This window comes from Tigriopus californicus, chromosome 2, assembly GCF_007210705.1.
Source record: "Tigriopus californicus strain San Diego chromosome 2, Tcal_SD_v2.1, whole genome shotgun sequence".
NCBI lineage: Eukaryota > Metazoa > Arthropoda > Copepoda > Harpacticoida > Harpacticidae > Tigriopus > Tigriopus californicus.
In genome coordinates, this window is record NC_081441.1 from 10810031 (window position 1) to 10833012 (window position 22982).

The window sequence follows — 22982 nt, forward strand, 5'->3', positions numbered from 1 at the left end:
TGCAACAATATAGCAAGCGTACCTCTGTCCAATTTCCTTGGAACCATTTGAGACATTTCTTCTCGCATCCTGCGTAATGTCGTGGAACACTTTGGCCGGAACAATAGCGGCCCTCAATTTTCTTTCCCTCTACTTCGCACCAATATGGCCGTTGGCGAACTCCACTTCCACAAGTCACACTGCACTATTGGACGGAAAACAAAAGTTGAGAAGTGCTCATGCAACGAGACTGGAAAGTTGGTTGCATTTCCGAATAGAAAGGAAATTGTGTCACGTTGCAATACCTTAGAATGGGGAAAGTTCTGGAATATAGTATTGTATATCTATCCAGTTTCAATTCGTTCCCGAAAATAAAGTTGGTAACTCCTGTCATCGTAAGTTATTCCGAAAGTTTGTAGAGCACCAACGTCCAATTTTGAGAGATTGCTCTAAAAGTCTTTAAGATATTTTGAGCTGTTATAGGTAATATCAAATCCCAAGACATGGTATTGGTTACTGCATCCGTGTAATTTAATGAAGCAAAAACTGATAAGAGCTTTTGATTGTGGAATAATTAAAAGCGCAACCGTTAACAAAGTTAAATGGAAGCTATATTATATAACTTTCGATGGCGAATTTTTAGCGAATTTTCAAAAATGCATCTTTTGAAATGGGTTTTTCCCTGATGCAGGAAGAAAAGACGATCTCAAATATACAAATTTATTGAGGAATGATTGCCAGATAGGTTTTGCTAAGCTTTTAAAATGTGTCAATCTAAAAATAATACTTTTAGTCTCAAAAGTACCGTTGCAATGTTTTTTTTGTGTATTATATGTTTCAATAGATTAGATGTACCACGTTAACGCTATAGGTACAATAATTTACAAGGTGGACGGGATAAAATATTACAAACAAAGCCTCTTTGAAAATTGCTCTAGATACACCAGATTCTGTATTTAGACTCTTCGATGAACTCCCTTTCAGTATAAAAAAGGTTAGTCAAATTGGTCCCTCTTGACCGAAAATATTTACAGAAAGCACCCACTGTCAGCCTCACCGCCGGCACGTTCTGCACTGTTCCTAAAAATGACTTGCTAACCTTGGCTTCCGTTCTTCGAAAGTTGTTGTTCAACAAGTGTCGCAATGGTTTCAATGCAAAGCAAATGCCGTTGGAAATTGGGGCACCTATTTTGAAAGTAAATGGTTCAGCCATATAGCCACATTTGCCAAAGCAAATTCTGCAACACCTTATAAAATCCACCCTGTAAGTTATTCTCAACTCAAATTCTAAAAGTAATCATATCGTTTTTCTTTGTTGCGTAGCGAAAAGAAGCAATTATATCCAGAAGAGGTTTCACATATCTTTGAAATTGATTATAAATTCTCAAAACATCACGGTATTTTTTTTCAATTCCGATCAAGTGTCTGTTCCATCCTTCAACTTTAATTCATTGTTGGATCATTTATACAATCAAATTTGACCATCATTTAAATCAAGGAGGGGACATTTGCATTTTCACTCTCATTACATGCATCATATCACCCCATTGAAATGAACGATATGTAATGGGTTCTTTAAGTAGCAGCTGACTGATGAGTCATTACTAGGCCAATTACTTTATTTGTAACAAACCGAGAAGATTGTTACAATGCAGCATTAAAAGGATGTGCAAAAGGTCTCTTTTATAATGTGTCTTCAAAAGTATCCATAAGCTTTTTCCTCAACCAGGTTTTAGAGCCAATTGAAGAGATTGTCAAGGTTTACACTTTTGAGCCCGGCTAAAAATTCCAGGCAAGTCAAAACTATGAAGTACTTACTTTTCTTACAAGTTCCTACAATGTTGCATTAGTCCCATCCCCACCCACCCTACTCACATAAACATGCAATTTTTCATCAAACCATAGATGTTCCAAGAATGTTTTTTTTTCCGCGATAAAACCTCCAAAAAAAATAAAATCAATTTAAAATACGAAAAAAACTCCGATCCCTATTCATTACCATGAACCCGTTTTCCGTTTGAAAACAGCGAAGGCAATAACAATCCAAAATGCAACTCATGTTATTAGCTAAAAAGGTTTTGTACGCTTCGAAAAAACCATGGGTCAAATAAATGTCCAGTAGCAGGATTTAAGTCAGACTTGGACAAGTTTTTGACTAAAATTCCTGATCAACAAAAAATATCAAAAATAGCAAACTTAAAGTGAACAGAAATGAATTCAAAAACAGCTTTTACTCATGGTGGAAGGTATTTCTTTTGTATGTTAATGAGTGATCAGGTGGCAGTTTATAAAGATGCAATGTTAGGTGTAATCTAATCCCTTAACAAAGAGTCATTAAGACCCCAAAAGTTCGGGTGACCTCTCAAAAACCGGTCATGACATGATCTTATTCTCCTGCTTCAATGTCTCACTCACGTAGCTACATTTTAAATCCAAAAACTTAGGTAGCTTACTGAGGTCCAATCGCCCGTTTTCCACTCTGGGCATGTCTCTTGGCCGCACGCTTGTTTCGTGATTGCCCCTAGACCAAAGCATTCGTCGTCCAAAAGGACCTTACCATCCTTGTCCACACAATGGGCACTACGGAATTGATATCCTCCTCCTCCACAGGTTTTAGTGCACTTCAAGCAAAAATCCCACATAATGACTCGATTGGTTTATATAGCTTTTTTGTAACTTACCTCTGACCAGAGTCCAAAGTTCCACTTAACCCCTTCACACGGTCCTTCGCAATCAAACTCTTCAGGAGGCTTCTTACCAATCAAGCTAATACACAATTGATCCTCCACAGTTTCGCGGGTGTCTCGAGCGTCGGACATGACCTTGACACAACCATATCGGAGGGTTTGCTTCCCCGCTCCACATTTGGAGGAGCACGAATCGCGATTCTCCAGACTCCATTCCAAATGGCAATCATTGCAATTCTCCACCAGAACTTCCGGAGTTGGCAAATGTGAACAATACTGGTTTGCCACCTCCTCAGTACGCCCTTGGTAAGATCGAATGCATACTTTGGACGGAGCGGTTCGTTTCCCTGCAAATATGGAGGGACTGAACAAATCTTCCTCTCTTTTTTATCTGTAATTTGTTGTCAGCCTTGGGGTCTAGACAAATTTGACACGCCTAATCTTTTTCGTTCATACCATTCATGCATCTTTATGAGTAAAAACGGAGATTTTTTCATCTTTCTATTTTTCAACTTTCGCTAGTGATTGGGCTTCAGTAAGTATACAAAATGTTGGTTTTACATCATGTCACTCCCCTTTTGTCTAAAACAAGAGGTAAATGAACCTGATTCACCTCTGAGTTATTCATTTTCCTGATCTTGATTCATTCTCTGTTTTAGCAGAACCCATCATGGTGGACAAGGTTATAATAGTTGAACCTAGTTTTCCCTAGTCATGACCTCAGAACTAAAGCAGAACTGCCTTAGACACCCAGTTTTTACAGGGTTTCCCCAATTTAAGATCTCATGCGAACCAAAAAGTTTATCTGACCTCATCTACAAGTATGTTTCTATTGTCAAAACAATGATATCATATTGAGAATTATCACTTTTCCACACGCTCATCGCAATTGGGGATAAAAGAAAATTACTCAGACCTAAACATAACTGTGTTTCTTTTTTTTGTAGGCATTGCTTACCATTACTAGGAACGTAAAGATTTTTTTTACTCTAACATCTTACAAGATTTGATCATCTAACAAATTCCCGACGAATATTAGAGAGAAGTGAATTTCAAAACGAACGTCCTAACTAGCCTGGATTCTTAAGGGTTATGTAGAAGGTGCTCTCAAAGGTCATTGAACGAAATTTCAATTTATTCAAGGCTATACCGGTATTACTTTTAGCAACCCAAGAAAAGATTTGAACTAAAACATTTCTAATACCTCACTCGAATCATGGCTATTTCTACCACATACTAAGTAATTATCATCAGCAAGACTATTCAAAACATGCAAAAACATTTTTTTCCATTTATCCGATCTTTTTGTACAATTTGCACATTTTATCTCAATTGTATTCTGCTCCGCATTTCGACAAAAAAAATGATTTTGTTTTTTGGTTGCTTCTTTTCCCATCTTCTAGAAAAAAATGAATGTTGCAAAGAAATCTTGCTGAACATGATTTATCGTTCCTTTTGCCCCCATCGGTACTATTAGTATGTTTGGTATGTATGGTTCGTACTTTCTCTGAACACTGTACAGTTCCCTACTTTTTTAGTCTCTCCTAATATGAGAGCTCTCTCAATCCTGTCATGTTCCTAATGAAACATCTTTGGACTTGTTCGACCTTTTGTAAACCTGCTGAACTCATTGGAGCCCAAATGGGTGAAGCATATTCAAGATGTGGCTGAACAATCGACTTGTACAGAGTTAGCATCGTGAAAATATCTCAAGACTTAAACGTGCGCTATATCCAACCACATGTTTGAAAAGCTTTGCCAACTTTCAACTGGATATTCTCATCGTACTTCCCATCATTTTGGGGGACTACACCTAAATCTTTCATAGCCAAAACTGCTCAAAATCTTTACCTCCATTATCTAAAAGTGGAGTATTCAAAGGAGTGGATCCAAAGGTCATTGAGCCGTCTTTCCATTGTTTTAAATGATTCTTTCCTAAATGGGTAAATTTTTTTGCATTTTGCACAACCTTTCAAAATAACACCACCTCAGCTTTCATAGAGGAATTGTTTCAGTACATGGCCAAATCATCATGTTAAAAACTTTGTAAATACATCATTTGAACTAAGTTACAATGTTCCGGAGCAAAACTATTCAAAATTTACCATGACGCAAGCTTTTTTGTTCAAAGGAAATATAAGGGTTGTTTTAGTAACGTTGCGCACTTTCTTCTTTCGCCTTTGTCTCCCAGCATAGTTTAGATGAGAAATCATACCTGCTAATATGATTTAAAACCATAGTTAGCTGATAGTGAGAGTACGTGCACCCTTCGTCATTATTTGCAATTTTGCTCAATGCCATTTTTGGTCTTTCATAATTAAGTTTATGGTTCTGTTTAAAGAAGTAATGAGCTAACCTAACTCATTGCTTCCTACCAGAAATGAGACTTCTTTGCCAATTGAGAAATTTGCTCTGGATCCCAATCTCATGGAGCCTTAAAAGGCCATGATATACCTTGTCAAAGGCCTTGGCAAAGTCAAGATAGACTACATCATGTGACTCTTGTTTGTTCATTCCCTCTATGACTTGCTCAATACGTACTGTATGCTCAATCAGTTGGGTAACCGTGCTAACTAGGAGAAAGGACTTCATGGACTTCAAAAAATCCTAAAAGTTTGAACTTCTCGATCTTCTCAAACATCTTTGCAACAGTCGAAGTAAGAGAAATCGGTTTAAAATTACTAGGGAGGGAGCGAGTTATCTCCTCCTGTGAAGATTGGAACAATATGAATTAGCATCACAGAGAATGGAAACTTGCCCTGATCGAAAATGCATCGCTATGGAACAAGCTTGGTGTTTCAACAAAGTTTATGTAAATATTTTTTGGCACTCCACATGATCTTTTTCCTGATTGTCTCCCGATTTCAAAAGCACCCCTATTTACGATTTTCATTTTGCGTTGGTAAGTTTTCTTTTTTTGCAACAGTGTCACGAAATATCTTTGCATTGATGGAACACTAACCTACACTGCTTTTGCATTTTGACCAAAATCAAAGTCCTTGACACACTTAATAAAACAAATATGGTTGAAATGCATGGGTCGTTAATCAAGGACAAACAATGAGGATATGCATATTTCAACAACATAATATTGCAATTCATGTTCTCGTTATAGCTCGTTATATCTCAAATTCAACAAGATGTTGCGAGAAGTCATCACTGGCTTTCATGTTAATGCACTAGCAACGGCACAGGTCGAGATCACGTTCTAATGTTTGACACTAGGGTGAACTAAAAAGGAGATCTCTCAACAAATTGAAAAGCTGAATTGCGTAGAACTAATATTACTGCTAGAACAAAACGCCTAGCACAAGCACCTAGCTGTGTCTCGCTCACCTTTTCTCATGTATTGAAGCCTACTATCCAAGACGACTTGAACCTGCTGATATTGATGTAAAGCATTACATGGGCATCAATAACTTCAAAAAATTACTAACGGTCTCTTCAGGGTGACCAGATTTAGGGGAAGACTCTTAGATTTGGGAGCTTGTAACAACACAATTAACAAATTAGTTACTTTTTTGCGCCTGTTTAATGAACAGGTTTTCTAAATTTGGCAACCTAGCTTCAAGTAGCCCAAACTAAAGCTGATGCTCCAACAATACCCGAGTCTGGGGTTTTGGCGAACTGATCATTGGGTCATCCTTGGTTTCTAGGTGCTCCCCCCACGCGACCTCTGACGGCCAAATAATCCCTGACTTGTGCCATTGGCATCAATTTGTGCGATTTCACAAGCACTCTCAATTTGCCGTTAAAGTTAATGATTTGAACGAACCTTTGCAGATTCTGTCACATTTTGACCATTTGGGTGGATAACGATCCTCGTAGAAGTAGGACGGCTCTTTTCGCGATATCACGTAGCTGTAATCGATTTGGGGTGGATTCAAATTTCCCACCATCAGCACCTGGAGAACATGAACAAAACACACTTGAAATCGAACACTTGGGACATGATTTCACATCCGATTTCGCACCTCCACAATTAAGCCTTTCTTCAACGGAGAGACGCTCTTGACGTGCTCAATTACCCTACGGGATCCCGAGTATTCCAAGGCCGTGCCTTCGTATTGTATCGTCTTGCGGAACAAACTCATGACAAAGTCACCGTTGAGCACAGATTTATTGGTTTCCACATCCCGGAGAGAAATGTAAGTGTCGTCGTCGCTTTTGTTGAGGTAGCCGTGTTGCAAGATCTTGATGCGGGTGGCACCCGGAGGGATCCGGACCACCGTGTTGTAGCCGTAGCGGGTGGAATTGTAGTTCCCACGCTCCTCTTGACACGTGGAGTTGTCACCACCACATACCCCACACCAATCTGGAGAAATGAAATATCATAACAAGTTCTATCACGAGAATGCACTTTGGAGTAAGTGCTTGTCGACTAATTTGACATGGCCAAATTGCCTTCCCTAAACTCAAGTAGGATATCAGCGTGGGGCGTGAATGCTCGGAGGAGATACATTTGAGGCACTTTGGCACCATTCAAAATGTCCGGTAATGATGTAAGTGAGGTGGACGTGCCAAGAAATGTCATTGCAATTGATCTTGCACATCCAAATGGGTTGAAAGATCAGATTTTGTACTTGTAATGAACAGAGCTCGGAAAAAAATTCTTTTACAGGGCCAAATAATCATAAAAAAGTTTTTGTATACAAAAAATATTTTTTTCACAGGAAGACAATTTCTCAAACTTAAAGATATGAGCTTGTTTAAAAATAAGAAAGGCATATATACTGTATATAGACAACATGATGCTAATTTTGCAGAAGTTTGAACCAATGGTTTCAACAAATTTCATTGTTTCAGATCTTTGAAATCAAAAGCCCTCAAAACTGTCTCTTACCTTGAACCCCCAAATTAATACTCTAAACCATGCAGGTTTGAGGATCAAATTTGGTTCCACTAATTGTTTTAACTAGCCTATCTCTCAGGGTGAAGAGACTAGCGCTGAAATGGAAATCTTTTTGAATTTGCTCGTATGTGTGTGAAGTACGTATTGGGGTTCTAGTTGCATTTCCGGAAAAGCTTGAGCTTTTGCCAAAAAGGCAAATGTTCCCAGGAACGTTTTTTTGCCCGATAGAAATTCCCCCAAAAATTAAAATTAATTTGAAATTTAAAAAATATTTCTCCAAGCTCTGTTAATGAATCTCGCCACCCGAACTCGAATATTGTGTGCCGTTACAACGCCCTAATTTCCAGCTTCGTACGAGTACAACCCATTCGTCTCGGTCACAAAATAAACGAGACCGAAAACAGCCCCCAAAGAGCAATTTCCTCTTATCTCTTTGCTCTTTTTTGCGGCATTCCCGCCTACCGGTACAAGTTTAGGGTCAATCTGTCAACATTATCTAGTTGAGGGTGATCTCGGTGGCAGCTGCCCTTTCATGCATCGTATCGTCTGCGCGTTAATCTGCCACATTCCTTCCAAGAGAAACTGGTACATGTAGTACATACCCTGGACCTTGTTCGAGTTCAGGACCCGGTCACAGCCCGCCGGAATACATTGTCCATCCACGCAGGTGTGAAACGTATCTGTTCCGCAGGGTGTGCCGTCAATCACGGAGGACGATAGAAGGTGGTAGGCCGAGGAATGTTCAATGCGACAGAACAATTTGCATTGATCCGAGCCACTAACTTTGTGAGGACAGACAAGAAGAAAACGCTTAAATCTTGTCCGACCCATCGAGACCCATCTCCCGGTCATAACTTACTACTGGTGTATTTGGGGACCCACTCGACGTCTTTTGGCACTCCTTCAATATTCAAGTTGCGCCCATTGAACTGCTCACACTGCTCCAATCGGAAGTCCTTGGTGTCTCGGGGACAGTCCATGGTGTTGCAAGACACATATTTGACTCGCATACCGACACAGTAGCTACCCCCATTCTTTGGACTTGGGTTGGTGCATTGCCGAATCGACTTTTTGATCCCACCACCACAAGTGCGGGAACACTTGGTCCATGGCTGCCAATCACTCCATTCGCCGTGCTCGACTTTCTTATCATCCAAGGATTTAGGCACACATTGGTTCTTGAGACACCAATGGCCCTCGCCACATCCGGTGCCATCGGCCCATGGCATGTGTTGAGTTCGGCAACCCTTGTGCTCACCTTCTGCAGTGGCACACCAAAGTCGGGAACATTGAGGCTGTGAAGAGACAAGGATGTGGTCAAGATGTGGGCCAAACGAGAAGAACAATCTGAACCCATTGAATCAATTACTCATTATGGCAGTTCACTCGTAAGTTGGTGTTTGTGCCACCTTGCACGTGCGTATAGTGCTTGAACAGTTCATAAGTCAGTCTGGCATAATTGGAAGCATTTAAACTAATGTGCTTCATAAATAACAGATAAATGCAAGCTAAGCATCAGTCGAATTCCAACATGCAGGGGTTGGTCTATTTGTGTTGATTCATCCAGAAGCATAACATATGAAATACCTCAAAACAAGCCAAGTTTGTGAGCGTTTTGAGCGATTCAGTGTAAGACATAACCGACGGATTTTATAGCCAAATTTGGAGGGAGGAATGGGCCCATATACCTCGATCGACAGTATCATAAGCATTTTCAGTACTTCATTTGATACTATGCTTTTTCGAAGATTAATCCAATGGTCAATAACTTTTTTCAGGATGTGAATCGATTTAGATTTTTCTCATATATGGCCAGATGCCGTCACATAAAAGCAAACAAGTCTGAATTTACTATTTAAATACAAGATTAGATGCGCTCTTGCCAGGGGTTTTCAACTCTTACAATTATTACGAGGCACCAGTCAAATCAAATGCGAAGTACTTCAAAAGGAGGGAGGGGATAATGCATCTGTTTCAATTTTGGCTATCACATTTGACCAGTTTGTGTGAATTCTTTAAAAAAGCAAGTCATAAGAGACAACCCCCGGTCACAGGACTCCAAACAAAAGAGGTTATGCTAAACACCCCGCTCGTTTTGGGGATGATACGTTCAGCTTCAGTCAAGTCAACAGGATCTTGGCCCATTTTAAGACTAGGAAAGACGAGCTGAACCGAAGTACTAAATGAGTAATAAAACAGAGGACTTGATTGATATTGTGAAGGGGAACTGGCGGGGATGTTACTTGTCACTTGTTTACTTTCGTGCTTCAGGGACTTGATTGTATTTCTAGAAACTCACCAAAATTGACCTAAAATCACACGTCCAAAATAAAAAAACCAACAACTTTGATTTGAATTTAAAAGGCAGCAGGAATAAAGTTGAATATTCTACTAGTGCAAAATGCCATCTGTCTAAAGTGGACAGATTTTCCAATGGACTCTGCGAAGCCAATGACTCCAAATATCTCGATTGAAGGATGATAGATTGACGTTAAAGAGGAAGAAGACATGATTACCATGAATGAGCATTTCGTTGATCCATGTCCAAACACGAATTCGCATTGCTTGTTTTCATCGTAGTACTCGCCAGGAAGTTTGGCCACGTCTCGTTTCAGCAGATTTCGGTGCGGCTCATTTTGCAAACAGTGTCCATAATTCAAGCTGAAACATACCCAAGCAGACACATAATACTCACTTCAACTTTTGTAGTCCAAGAAGTAGTACACTTCACACATGGACATATCGATCTTGGAACGGTGTGTACGTGTAGTAAGTGTATCGGAAGGCAACTTGGACCAAGGACAGAAAACTTTGAGAGGCTAGGATTAGATTGGCGAGAGAGCTTGTTATGAAATTTGAGAGCCTCGCTCGTTCCTCCATATACACACACATATCTTTTACGACTTGTTCGGCAATTAGTGCAATCCCGAGTCCGGAGCAAATTTTTGGACGTTCCTGGCGAACTTAAAATCCAGCAAACTACGTCCTTCCATCACGAATCAGGGGGCAAACGCAATAAACAAGGAAATCGTAACGACTTTTGCACGGCCATTCGTCGCCTTGGACTTTCTTAACACTCGCCCCAGAAAAGTACCCCCTTATGATAACAACGTACACGCGTATCTGTCATTAAAAAATCATTCGGGGCACAACTCATCCGGTAAGTTATGCCATTATTTGGAATCCGGAAAAGACTTCACTTACTCCAAGAATTTGGTGACATATTCCCGACTACAGGTGGACCATTCCCAAGGATTCGTGTTATGATGCAGCATTCGAGACATCACATACGACACATTGGAAGCATTGAACTCGGAGCACTTCTTGTCATCATCGTGGGGCATGTTTAACCTTGAAGAGAGATTATTAGAAGCTCATGATTTAGTACATGAAACACTATCAGTCCCATCTTTGGCGAGGAAGTGCATCCCCCGGTTTCAGGACTCTTGACCACTCTAGTAATTGCTGGGATCTAATTTTTTTTGTGTCCCCTACAGGATCCATAACTCATTGAAATAGTCGGCCATTCGTGATATGTAGGTGGCCTAGATACTTAAAATGTCCATTGTCCAAAGGTCCGGGGGTAATTAAGCGGTTTTACTACCTATAAGTCATGGGTAAATGGTGGGTTTATTACTTAGTTAAATCTTGTTCAAAGTCAAAGAAGACATGAATGTGCCTCTTATTGAATGGAAAGAAGCATCCGACTTACACATGGCCCAATTCATGAGCAATGGTGAAAGCTGCACTTAGGCCATTATCCTGAACGATAGCACAGGAATGATTGCCGCACATCGTTCCCATTTCAGCCAAGCCAAGCGTATCGCAACTCTGACCTGTAGATTTTGTATTTCGACATAGGTTTTCTCTGAAATGGAAACAGATCGGTACAAGATCACAAGTTCTTCGAGTACGATTTCGTCTTCTATGTTCGAGGCAAATGGAAGGTTGTCGTGACTCATATGATAAAGTTCCAGCCATGGATTAAATGAACTTACCTAGTAATGAGTAATGCCACATCATAGTCGATTTTACTGTAACGGTTCAGTGACCTCTGCCACTTGTTGCAGAAGATTTTGAGCATTTCGGAGGCTGAGATCCGCTCACCTTGGACTTGAGGAGCAAAAGACTCGGTCCGGTCCAAAAGAATGAGCTGCACAAGGGAGATATGAATGGAGTTGCCCAAACTCTCATGCCGATAAATCAAGGAAACCTGGAGAAAAAGCGCGACAATTTGAACGGAATATCCTTCAGAGTGCTTGAGAAGGGATATATTTGGAGGTTAAGTAATTAAGCAACTTACCATATCCATTAGTGTGTGAATATACGATTCCACATTGGCCCCATGGTATTGAACCATGGGACCGTCAGCAACAACCAATACCTCTACCCAATTCTTCTTAGATGTAAGAGTCCAAGGTTGAGGGGTAGGCTCAAAATTGACAGAAGATCGACGAGCCCGCTGATTATTGAGATCAATTTGAGAATCTGAGGAATCATCCAATCAATGAAAATCAGGATGTCTTTGTAGTTTTAAGTCCTCTATTTTGAGCTCCTTACCAAGTTCCTCTTCGTAACTGTACTCGCGACTTGGCGGTGGTTTTGATTGGTATATCATATGGTACTGACCCCCAAGTCGGACATCGGGCTGAATGAAGTAAGTGGTTTCTATACTTGCATCACTTATATGACCACTCTACAATAAAAAAAAGATCCATGCTGTTATATTCTCTCATTCTAGTCACCCATAGTTCTCTCTCATATTCGCTCTACACCTTCTCTCACTGCTCTCCATAGTTTCCCTTTTCCTGTATATATACCCACCTCTCTATGCCATTAACATCTAGTCATTTACCACCACTCGGCCATGCAACATGGCGCAGTCAGTAGGATTGACTGCTGCCCTCTGTTGAGGCTCTCCCATCCAAGGGATCGAGCAGGAGGCTCTCCCCATGAGAGGGATCGAGCAGGAGGCTCTCCCCATGAGAGGGATCGAGCAGGAGGCTCTCCCCATTAGGGGGATGGAGCAGGAGGCCCTCCCCATGAGGGGATTGAGCGGATTGGCGTTGGTGTGTGGATGGAATGCCGTTTGTAGCCCCTGGATGAAAGGAACCGATGCCCACTGTGCCCGTGGATGAACGTGCCCGATGCCCACTGTGCCCGTGAATGAACGCGACCGATGCCCACTGTGCCCGTGGATGAATCCAATCTGTACTTTGCCTGGGAGATCTTACTTCCCTGGATGACTAGTCAACATAAACTTCTAGTCATACCTATCATTGTAAATTGTTCCCTTTCTGGCTCCCCAATCCTCCCCCGGGAAGGGAGATGTTGTATTCTCATTCTAGTCACCCATAGTTCTCTCTCATACTCGCTCTACACCTTCACTCACTGCTCTCCATAGTTTCCCTTTTCCTGTATATATACCCGCCTCTCTATGCAATCAATATCTAGTCATTTACCACCACTCGGCCATGCAGCACATGCTAAAGAGTTAGAGCCTTAGCCAATTGCAACTTTTTGCCTTTGTCAACCATATTTTGCGGACTTCCTTACCGTTGTAGGCAGTGGAATCCCCATTATTGAATAGCTTAGATATCTTGTCAACATTCTGCAATACACTACAATACTTCGTGTCGATTTTCATCTGTCGCCATTCATTTTTTGGTAAAAAATGAACGCCAAAGGAAGGAGCTTCTTTGCCTATTTTGGAATTTTTACAACAATTTGCATTTTTGCACCATGGACTGGCAACGAAATTCCATGAGACCTTTCCAACCCGGATTTTGATGTTTTTTTTTAAAGATTTTTTTAAAGATTTACTGTTGGCAGGGCCATGTACAAAATGATTGAAAGTTCATAGGCTTAAATTCCTCGGCCTTAAAGTTATAAACGCACTCTAACCCAAACTGTTCATATAAAAGTAAATCTAAAAAGAGTTAATGATAAAACTCAATCAAAACATAATATGGCAAAAAGACATACTCTACAGGCTGAGCCCACCAATAAACGACATCGCGGAACCAAGGACAAAATATTGAACTTGCAAACTTGAAGCCGCCTTTTTCATACGGTTCATTACTCCAGATTCATGAGCTATGAATTAGAGCTCAAATGTCCCATTTTGTATGCTGATATAATTATTCTTGTTTGGAGAGTATCGATCAAGCCTATCACTTTTATTAATACGAACGAACACATTTTATTTTGAATATCGATCCTTTTCCTCAACTCGATAGAACACGATCTGTCCTCATCAAGAAAAACCCTGCATTTATGGCAAATTCTTGTCCATTCACCTAAGGTCCAACTAGAATGTTGGACGATGGCTTGTGCCTTATGAGGTCACAAAAATGGGAAAAGTTTTTCATTCATCTGCAAGGTACCCCAAGCAAGAGCTTGCTCGCCATTAGAACCTCACAAAATTGGAGTCAGGTCAAAATGGACATTGAAAATAGATCAGGGTTCCGAAAGAGGAACAGCAGAGACCCTTGAAGCTCAGTTAACTCATACAAGGACCGGTCCATTTTTTTTTTACTTGAGACCCTACTTTTGTTACGAAAATTTTTCCCTTTGACTTATAAGTGCAAGACATTTTCAGATATGGATTCAAACAACAGCACTGTCTTTAACTGTGATGCTCAATTATCAAACCTCAACAAATTCCATGTCAGGTTACAAGTTTCGAATTGTAACTAATGAATAGATTGGGCGAGTTGAAACAAGCATATCCTAGCTTTGCATTGTTGTTTCACCGCTAAAACCATCTATTTTGGTGGTTTCCATTTTACCATTCCAACATATGACGTTTTAAGAGCTAGTAGAACAAGGAAGTTGTGCTGGGGCGAACCCAGACTATTATTAGTCTTTCCAAAAGGACTCGTGCCCGAACTCGTCATGATTTGACAATGTGAGGTGCAAGTCCTTGAAAGGAGATCACATTGTGTCAAAATGCTTAAACAACAAGTTGTTTTTCGAATAATAGCTTGATAAAATCTAACATTTTACAGCGTATTCTGTCGATTCTACGTTTGCTTGTCCGCACCGAGACAAGATAGAGGGCGTAATTACAGCCAAATGAAAAAGGGACCGTTTAGGTAACGAAATAGAATATTCAAGATAATTCATTGAAAAAAGTCACCAGAAATGTAAAAAAAAGGAATTCATAAAACTCCTTTTTAGTAAGGGTTATATCTCAATGCAGCTGCAGTATGATAATTTCAAAACAAGATATTTGGCCTGGCTTTCTTCATGGAAGCAACACTGACCAGGCAAGAAGGAACAGTTATGGCCACAATATTCTCCTCCTTCCTGCCCTTCTAATTTTCCACTTTTTGATCCGCTACTAGAAGAGACCCAGACAGATCTTGAAGCACGTCAGACCAAAGTGTGTGCAAAAATGCATGCCCCAGACGAATTTTACACGAGTTTCATGTTATCCCGTTTTCTTGAAAAGACGGTCCTGAGCTCGATGTCAGTCGCTCGCAAAACTTATTAGTCCACTTCCATAAAAATCATTTCTGAGGAGAACAGACACTTCATAGTTTAAAGTGCTGAAATTCGGCAATTTTATTCTCGTTTTTGCAGAAGGGCTTCGCTTTGGTAGATAAATGCAAAATTAAATCATGATTAGACCTCCTGGTTCTATTTTCTCGTCGAACAATGATGCATATTACTTTGAAATATTTGGCATAAAGACAACTACGTAATAGAAACATTTTCGTGACACATGATAGTCGTTAGTGCAATGATTTTGCCCCATCTAATTGAAATAGTTTGGCTGCATTAACAAATCTCATTTGTCTTTTAAAGAGTAATTGGGTCACAAGAGTCCCCGGGAAACCCGAGATTAAAAGCGAAAGAGCGAGAGGCCCATAAAGCACAGTTTGAGAGCTTCCAGACTTCAAATATTTTGCATAAAATGTCAGTGGGAATCTGCACGAGAACAGGATTATGCAGGTGGTGGCAACCGGCCAACACCGAGCGAAAACAAGAACAGCTCTTCTTATGGGCCGTGCAAAAAACCGAAAAAAACGGGGGACAAATCTAAACAAAAAAATGAGTCGGTGTCTACAGAAGAAGCGCCTTGTTTAAGTCCTCAAAGGATGTTATTGAAGAATGAGCGTGTCGGCTAGAACTGCTCAAGTTTCTTTGCACTTCGGATCATTGACCTCCACGCCCAAATTGGCGAAGGAGAATAAATGTACAATGGACATAGGCACCCGTACTCTACTCCACAAGACAGTACATCGAGGAAAGAAAGTCGAAGAGTTGTGCAAAAAAAAGTGAAATTTCACACTTTGATTAGCAACAGCAGGCAACAAATCAAGTTGAGGATAGTTTACACTACGGGATATGAGAGTGTAAATGAAATGAGTCCTCGATTCGTGCCCGGAACTCGCGTTTGACAGCTGGAGCCGCCTAGAATAAACAAAACAAACACTTCCCGAGGATCCATGTCCTGTTGCACAATTCCTTTTTTCCCAAATTTCAGCGTACATATGAGAACCAACCAGCATGGAGTCAGGGTGACCGTCTCTGTTTCACAAGTCAAATTGGTGCGTCAAGAGTGTCTCAAGGATGGGAGGCATGTTTTGTATGGCTCTGCGGGACTTATTTTTGGTACTAATGGCCAATGAGGCGTGTGAGTGACAAAGTAGGCTTTCTGACCTGGGCAATTTCAAATGCTTCAACAGCAAGTCGGACATTTCATAAACAGCGGGAACTACTTTGTCACCATGTACGAGTGAAATCTTCCAAGTAAACGCTTGGAGAAACCCCAAATTCAAAGGTCCTTGCTTGCTTTAGCCTCCCAAAAAACTGATTTAAAGAGCTGGATAGATTGGACACGATCCTGACACTTTTAACAACAGTAACTCCAATTATGATTATTGCATTCATGAGAGAGATTGAGAGCTGGCTTACTTCATCTCATGTCAGTCCTATCTACCACTCTAAGCAGAAAAAAGATACGGTAGATTAGATTGCCAAAAGATTGCAGTTGGCACGCCATAAACGACTATAGCTTGTATCTTGTTGCAACGAAAGACGAATATAAAAATGATTCTTTAAAGATTTTATTAAAATTAGGTCCAAGATTTACAATTCATATTGCCCAATTTTCCGTATGTTTGCTTGAGGCTGGTACTAATGAACTGGAAAAGCGCGCTCTGAAAAGAGTGATCAGAGTTTCTTTCCTTAAGGAGATTACATTACTGAGAATGGCTATGACATTGTAAACATACCCTTTCTACCCATTTCAAAATACAATAAATTGTAGAAACCTCCGAAAAAGCGTCCTAGAAGAGGATTGAGTATAGTACAAACTCTTGGGTGTCTCCTCTGGGCTTGATCTCTATTTTGCAGGGATATTCCAAGAATCTGATCATCCTTGTGAGAGTTGAGTGAGAGGATAGCAACGAGTCTGATCAAGATCTATGGGTTCAAGCTCACTCTGTTTACACTAGTGAAAAGTTTGCGTATATGTAGGGCGAAAAAAATCCACGAGTACGAAATAGGCTAGCTCGACATCCCCAAATTAGGACATCGTCTCCCAACCCACCACGAGTGCGAAAAAGCAGTTGTACAAAGTGGTGTTTGCCGTCTTCTTCTCAACATTAGCCAGCCGGACCCAGCATCTCAGACACGAGTTTTTTTTTCTCAAGCCAAACTTCCGTCTGACACTTGAACGATATGGCCTACTTCTGTCAAAAGTCTCGGCAACGGGTGCTGAGATATCGGCATTATTGTTGTCTTACCATGGCATTGTGGTCCTGGACGCATCGATTGACAACGACCTCGCTCTCTGGAAGAATGTCGGGCCATTCATCTTCTTCCAAGGGCAGGGAATCATCAAGAAGGAATCCGGATTGGAAGCAGGTATTTCGAGCTGGCGACTCCAGAACGAGATCATGGTGCACGGAAGCGGTATCCCGGGCGTGGAGGATGAACCGGAGATTCCGGCCAAATGCATTGATATTGAACAAACTGGATGAATTTAATCGGGCAAACGAGGGGTGGCGACCATGGTGGCGGTGGGGCGGATCTTTGGCAGTGACTGATGAGGTGAACGAGGAGGACGCGGAGGACGAGGAGGAGGGGGAGGGGTAGAAGGGGAGAGGAACGGGGCGGATAGGGACGACATCACAGACGGAGCCTCCGGGAAAACACTCGACATCGTCGAAAAATGATTCTGAAAAGCAGAGAATTCAGGGCTGACAGGGGTGTCCCTAAAATATTGCTGGCAGGGGACGCTAGTTGCTTGAAAGACAAAAAAAGGCATAGAAACCCTTTTTCTACGCTTAAGGTGTTTTTATATTTTCTGGTCCTATTTAGCAAAGACCAGTGGTCAAATTTAATATGGATAAATTGTAACAGGCCCGGGGTGCATCAGATTCACTTTTGCGCTTTGGACTATCCGAAAGAAAGGAGAAGTCTCAAAAATATATTTTTAAAAAATGCTCAATAATCTCGGCATCAAAGTAAGACTTGTTTTGAAAACTCTAAATTGAATGCGTATGTGATGTCCCTTTTTTTAACTTGTATTATGCACAACATATATTATTGCCTTAAGATCAATCACGAAGTTTTTTTAGTATATTTGGTTACCTTGTTACAACACAAAATATGATGTCCATCAAATATATCGCTCCAGTTAAAAAAACTAGTTTTGCATATTAAGGACAAACTTTATTGCACTCCAACTTTTCAATCAATATTTTCTTTGCCCAGTGTGAAAATTACTTTTGTAATATGATTGATCATTTACGTGACTTTTTCCGAAGTTCTTATGACCAACTTTAATGAACACCTTGACAAGAAAGATTCTAACCTTTTAAAGAGCTTATTATTCACAAAATTTAGATTTGCATTGTAGGTTCATTAACATTTACGAAGAAAAAAAAAAACTAAAATGTCAGTGTAATTTGTAACTGAAACAATTCTGAGTTCAAATGTAATTAAATGCAAAAAGGGAAGAGACGTGGCGTAGCGGTTAGCGCAGTTTCCTAACCTGAGAGAGGTTCTCCTCCCTGACCTTTCTCAAGGAACTTTTAGACGCTAACCACACCCACAGACGGAGAACCAACCTAATACGGACTAGAACGCTGCCTATCGAAATTATATACGGACGATGTGACGGCTAGCTTCGCTGGCCGGGCAAGGTTCGCTCCTCCGGCCCTAGCAACCCAAGTACAAAAAAAGTTGATGACAATGGATGGTTATTCTAATTGTGTAAGTATAACTTCTTTTCCATCAGAGGTCTACGAATGCCAAGACTTCCAAAAATCTGTACTTCAACATTGTAATGAGGTGTAAGAGTTAGTGTTAAAAAATAACCAATACTCAATTTCTACTTGCTGGAGCTTTTCATTAACTTTTTATTTCATCAGCTTGGAAGTACATCGCTTTCGAAAAACCGTTACTAAGGTTAGTTTGGGTTTTGTTACAGCTTTTTAGAATCAAATTCAAGTTGCACGTTGACCATGTCGTAAACGACAGTTTTATTCAGCTTAGACTCACCTTTGGAACTTGAACAATTTTCAGCCAGTCACGAACAAAGTACACCAAGCGGGGTTCATCGGGTCAATCGATAACATGAATCCGAGGGGTTCTTTTGTGGGTTTCGAAAGTGTTTTCACACCAAGATTTTCTCTTCTCTTGTTCCCTTGTCATCTGAATGATCAAATATCATCAATGGCTCGAGATTCCCCTCAGAGAGTGACGAGATTTTTTTCTCGCCTCTCCTGATTTCGTAGACAAGACCTGAGTCCAAATATAACGAGAGAAAACGACTAGGAATCGCCGTAAGTACCTTGGGAGGTGTTTTTTCTTCCTCTTTCTCTATGTGCCTCGTTTCATGCCAATCTACCACCATCAATCATGCCATGACCCGACTAATTCGACCATCTCAGAGGTACGTACAATGTATAGTTGGTACAGTATGTACGGTACGTACACATGTACAAAGTAGACCTAAGGCCGTTTCGGCTTGTCTCGTTATCCAAATGGGATAAGATACAATTAACACTCGTCGGTCTGAAGATCGTCTGCTCGATTTCATCCGTCTTGGCAAGTCGTTTACTCATGTTCATACAAGCTTGCTGGCTGAGCTCCAGACCAAAGCCTGAGATAGTAACCGAATCTCCCCACTCACAGACTCGATCATCCAGAATGGGGATGACTTCTTTGACTGAAACGATATAAGCCTTGGGTGCCCTTCGTCTGGGTGTCAAAGAGCCAATCCCGCTCGGCTTGAGCCAAAACATTTGAATGAATGGGTTGTAGAACTGATCCTTGAGGGACTCCTTTTATGCTAATCTTACTTACTCTTCCTTTTCGAATTGAGCTCAGCCATCTCTCTTCAATGTTTGAGACTCAGAGAACATTCTTACGGTTTTGTTAAGATGCAAGACAAAATATCAATGCACAAAAATAATCAATCATACATAATCAATAGTCTTGCATGCCTCAGTCAAATACAAGAATTTGCAAGAAATGCCTAACTTTTTGTAACCCCTCTGTCTTTATTTCATAGCTTTTTGTTAAAAAACGATTTTTGATACCTTGCTTATAACCAATGGCAGCTCCAGAAAGTTTTTTTAGTCTAAATAAATCTGGCAATTTTGCTTTAAGATCAATTTTGCATCCCAGTTGTAACTTTTGATACTTTGGATTATTTAGGCAAAATATTACGTATTGTGAAAGTAAAAACACACGGAGAGAAGTTAATGGACATGTAAAATCAAAAAATTGCCGTTAGAAAAAAAAGACTTCCTCAAAAACTTCTAGCCCAACCAGATCATTTCGACATCTGGGCTCTTTGCCTTATGGGTCGTGTGCAGTGGTAACTTTGCTCCAATCTCCGTGAACAATACCGACCAATTCACTCACTGGCCTGAGTGTGCAAAACCAGTTCATTGAAAGAGCTACCTCCATATTGAGCTCTATCTCAGCCATTTCAGTCCATGGATCTTTGATTTCAATGTCTTCTGGCACTCACACCCACTCTTTGAACAGTAAAAGCGAGCCAAATGGAGTTCATTGAAGAGATCATGCAAACACTTTGCATCAAATGGAGTCATGATGGATTAGATCTTATTTTTGCAGACAGACGATGTGTCTCGACCAGATAATATTTAAGACTTGTTGGAAATCCTAGATCGACAAAGTCTGGGAAATGAGGATTGTGATGTTTTTGCCAAGGCCAGCAAAGAGGTCATTTGAAGCTATAGGTTCCAAAAAAGAGCGTTAATTCTGATGACTGGCAAGACCCTTCGAACGAACTACTTCATGTCGGTGCTCGAGAGTACTTTTAGGGCGCAAAAAATCGGTGGAGAGTGGATTTGTCAGTCAAATTTGAACGGGGTGAGGTGTTTTTACCGAGCGGTTGTCCAACTTTTGACATCTGAACCTTCCAAACGGCCTTAATTGGACTTCTTAGATAAACATCACATGCTTTCGTACACAACACAACAAAGTGGCTTTCAATATGACAAAGAAGAAGTTGAGACGAAAAAGCGGTTTTAGTGCTGGCTTTGTTCAATTATTCCGGTAAAAAAGGGGCTAAAATCCGTGAGGGTTTGACCGCAGTCGTAAAATGCCAAGTAATTCTTTGTAGAGTCGTTGATGCTAACTTATCACCCGAGCTCATTCAGAATATTTGAATCTTTACCTCTCCATTCTAACAAATCCCGCCCAAGAGTTCCCGAGAAGATGTTTTTACAACCCAGTCCAATGGTCATTGTGAATCTTGATTTCTTCACCAGACGGGGCAAAAGAAACAAATATTATTTGTGGAAGATGCATCTGACGTCTCGGCACGATCTCCATGGGATCGTGGTGTCGATGATTTGTCTTAAAGGCAATGTGTGAAAAACGCATCCCGCCAATTCATGACGGGGAGATTTAGCACATTACGTATCATAGCTTGGGGGATTCGGCCATTCGGGTGGAAATCTAACAACGTGACCTCATGGAGGAGCCAAGGGTGATGAGAGTTGAAGATGAACAATCCGGCAAATTTAGGAGCCAGACAATTGCAGTGGAGGAAAGTCAAGCGAAATTAATGGGGTGAGAGGGAACTTTTGAATGTGCTTGAGCGATGATTGATCTACAACCAGCTAGAACAGGGTTAAATATTGTTGAACACGATTGAATGACACTTTTATTGAGGCAAATTGTAATTTGAAGTGCATCTTGTTCACACTATTGGCGGCAATGGGAACAAAATTGTGTATCCAACTTTTTCCTCGTAATGATTGAATTTATAATTGTATAAAATTCGGTCTAAGATCATTGCAACCTGAAAAATAGATTCGATTTGCTGTTGGACAAAGTTGATTTGCATTTTTGTCCATCCATGATTAGTTTGGCAATTCCATCAATTGTGAGATATTTAGGGGCGTATTATACCACGCATTCTAACCAGTGCGCCATCATTCGTCCATGTTCAACCTATCGTTTTTTATGCAAACCACTTGAATTTATGATTACCTCCAGGACGTATTTGCATTCACCCCGAATTATCATCAACCCAATTGACGTCTTGTTCGTTGCAAAACAGGCCCTAGTTTTTGCAAGTCATAAATCTATCTCTGTCCGAGGCATCGATTTTTTCGAACGGTTCCAAAGGGCTAACCATATTCCAAAACAATCATTCCATCTCTTTTAGGACACTCTGAACAAAAACAATCACTGGGCCAAGAATAATGCCGCTGCGCCTGGCTCAAAGCACTCTGAATTAGGCCTGCATTTGCGGTAGTCGGACTTGGATGTGGGCGTGGATAATGGTTTGAAGTACGGTATAATCATGATTTTCTGGCCCAAGAATTATTGGTAAGCTTACTCCTTCGTCAGGTGGCAAAAAGTGTTCACTGGCTTGAGCAGCCTTGACCAAATGGAGTGTTTACGGCTGATTGGAATGCTTTAAATCAAAATTCATCGGGCGAAGATCAAACAATGGATGCTTTGAAGGGGAATGATTTTTGCCATCTAATGCACTTACTCTGCACAATAAGGCAATTGATGTGAGACCATTCCCATCTATTCGGAGAGGCGAGTGCATTTCATTTCATGACACCATATTCATCTTGAATGTCAGAGGGATTACAAAAGCTTTTGTTTCGTGTTGATCAGGAATAACGCCTCAAGAACAAGAGATGTTATCACTTATTCATTCAATTGGAATGCCCAGCATACCCAATATCATTTCATTTTGGATGCACGCAGTTGATAATATGGGGATTGGCAGTTTTTCTTGACCAACTAAAATTTTCAGACCTCTTTTGCACTTTGGGTCTTATATAAGTTTCGATACTGTTGTTAAAGGAGATCTCCATTCAGTCCCATTCAGTCTCATTCAGTCTTCTTTTACCACAATGGAATCTTGCACATCCTTAGCATCTGACCGAGGCTTCTTGTAATGTTATGAATCTGATGGCACGTCTGTTGTATACTTTTTGTAG

The 22982-nt window shown here is 40.7% G+C and overlaps 1 protein-coding gene across 1 annotated transcript in view; it reads right to left on the reverse strand.

The window, feature by feature from the left end:
* Positions 1-22982, reverse strand: part of LOC131891041 (A disintegrin and metalloproteinase with thrombospondin motifs 9-like) — a 35494-nt gene that overhangs the window by 4098 nt on the left and 8414 nt on the right. Inside the window, exons 2-15 of the mRNA XM_059240534.1 lie at positions 17277-17710; positions 12079-12214; positions 11822-12006; positions 11517-11731; positions 11231-11386; positions 10723-10869; positions 10035-10179; positions 8378-8813; positions 8121-8300; positions 6641-6981; positions 6442-6571; positions 2661-3013; positions 2433-2600; positions 23-184 (exon numbers count right to left, since the gene is read on the reverse strand). Of these exons, the coding sequence (XP_059096517.1) occupies positions 23-184; positions 2433-2600; positions 2661-3013; positions 6442-6571; positions 6641-6981; positions 8121-8300; positions 8378-8813; positions 10035-10179; positions 10723-10869; positions 11231-11386; positions 11517-11731; positions 11822-12006; positions 12079-12214; positions 17277-17710 (3188 nt within the window). The remainder of the gene's footprint in view (positions 1-22; positions 185-2432; positions 2601-2660; positions 3014-6441; positions 6572-6640; positions 6982-8120; positions 8301-8377; positions 8814-10034; positions 10180-10722; positions 10870-11230; positions 11387-11516; positions 11732-11821; positions 12007-12078; positions 12215-17276; positions 17711-22982) is intronic.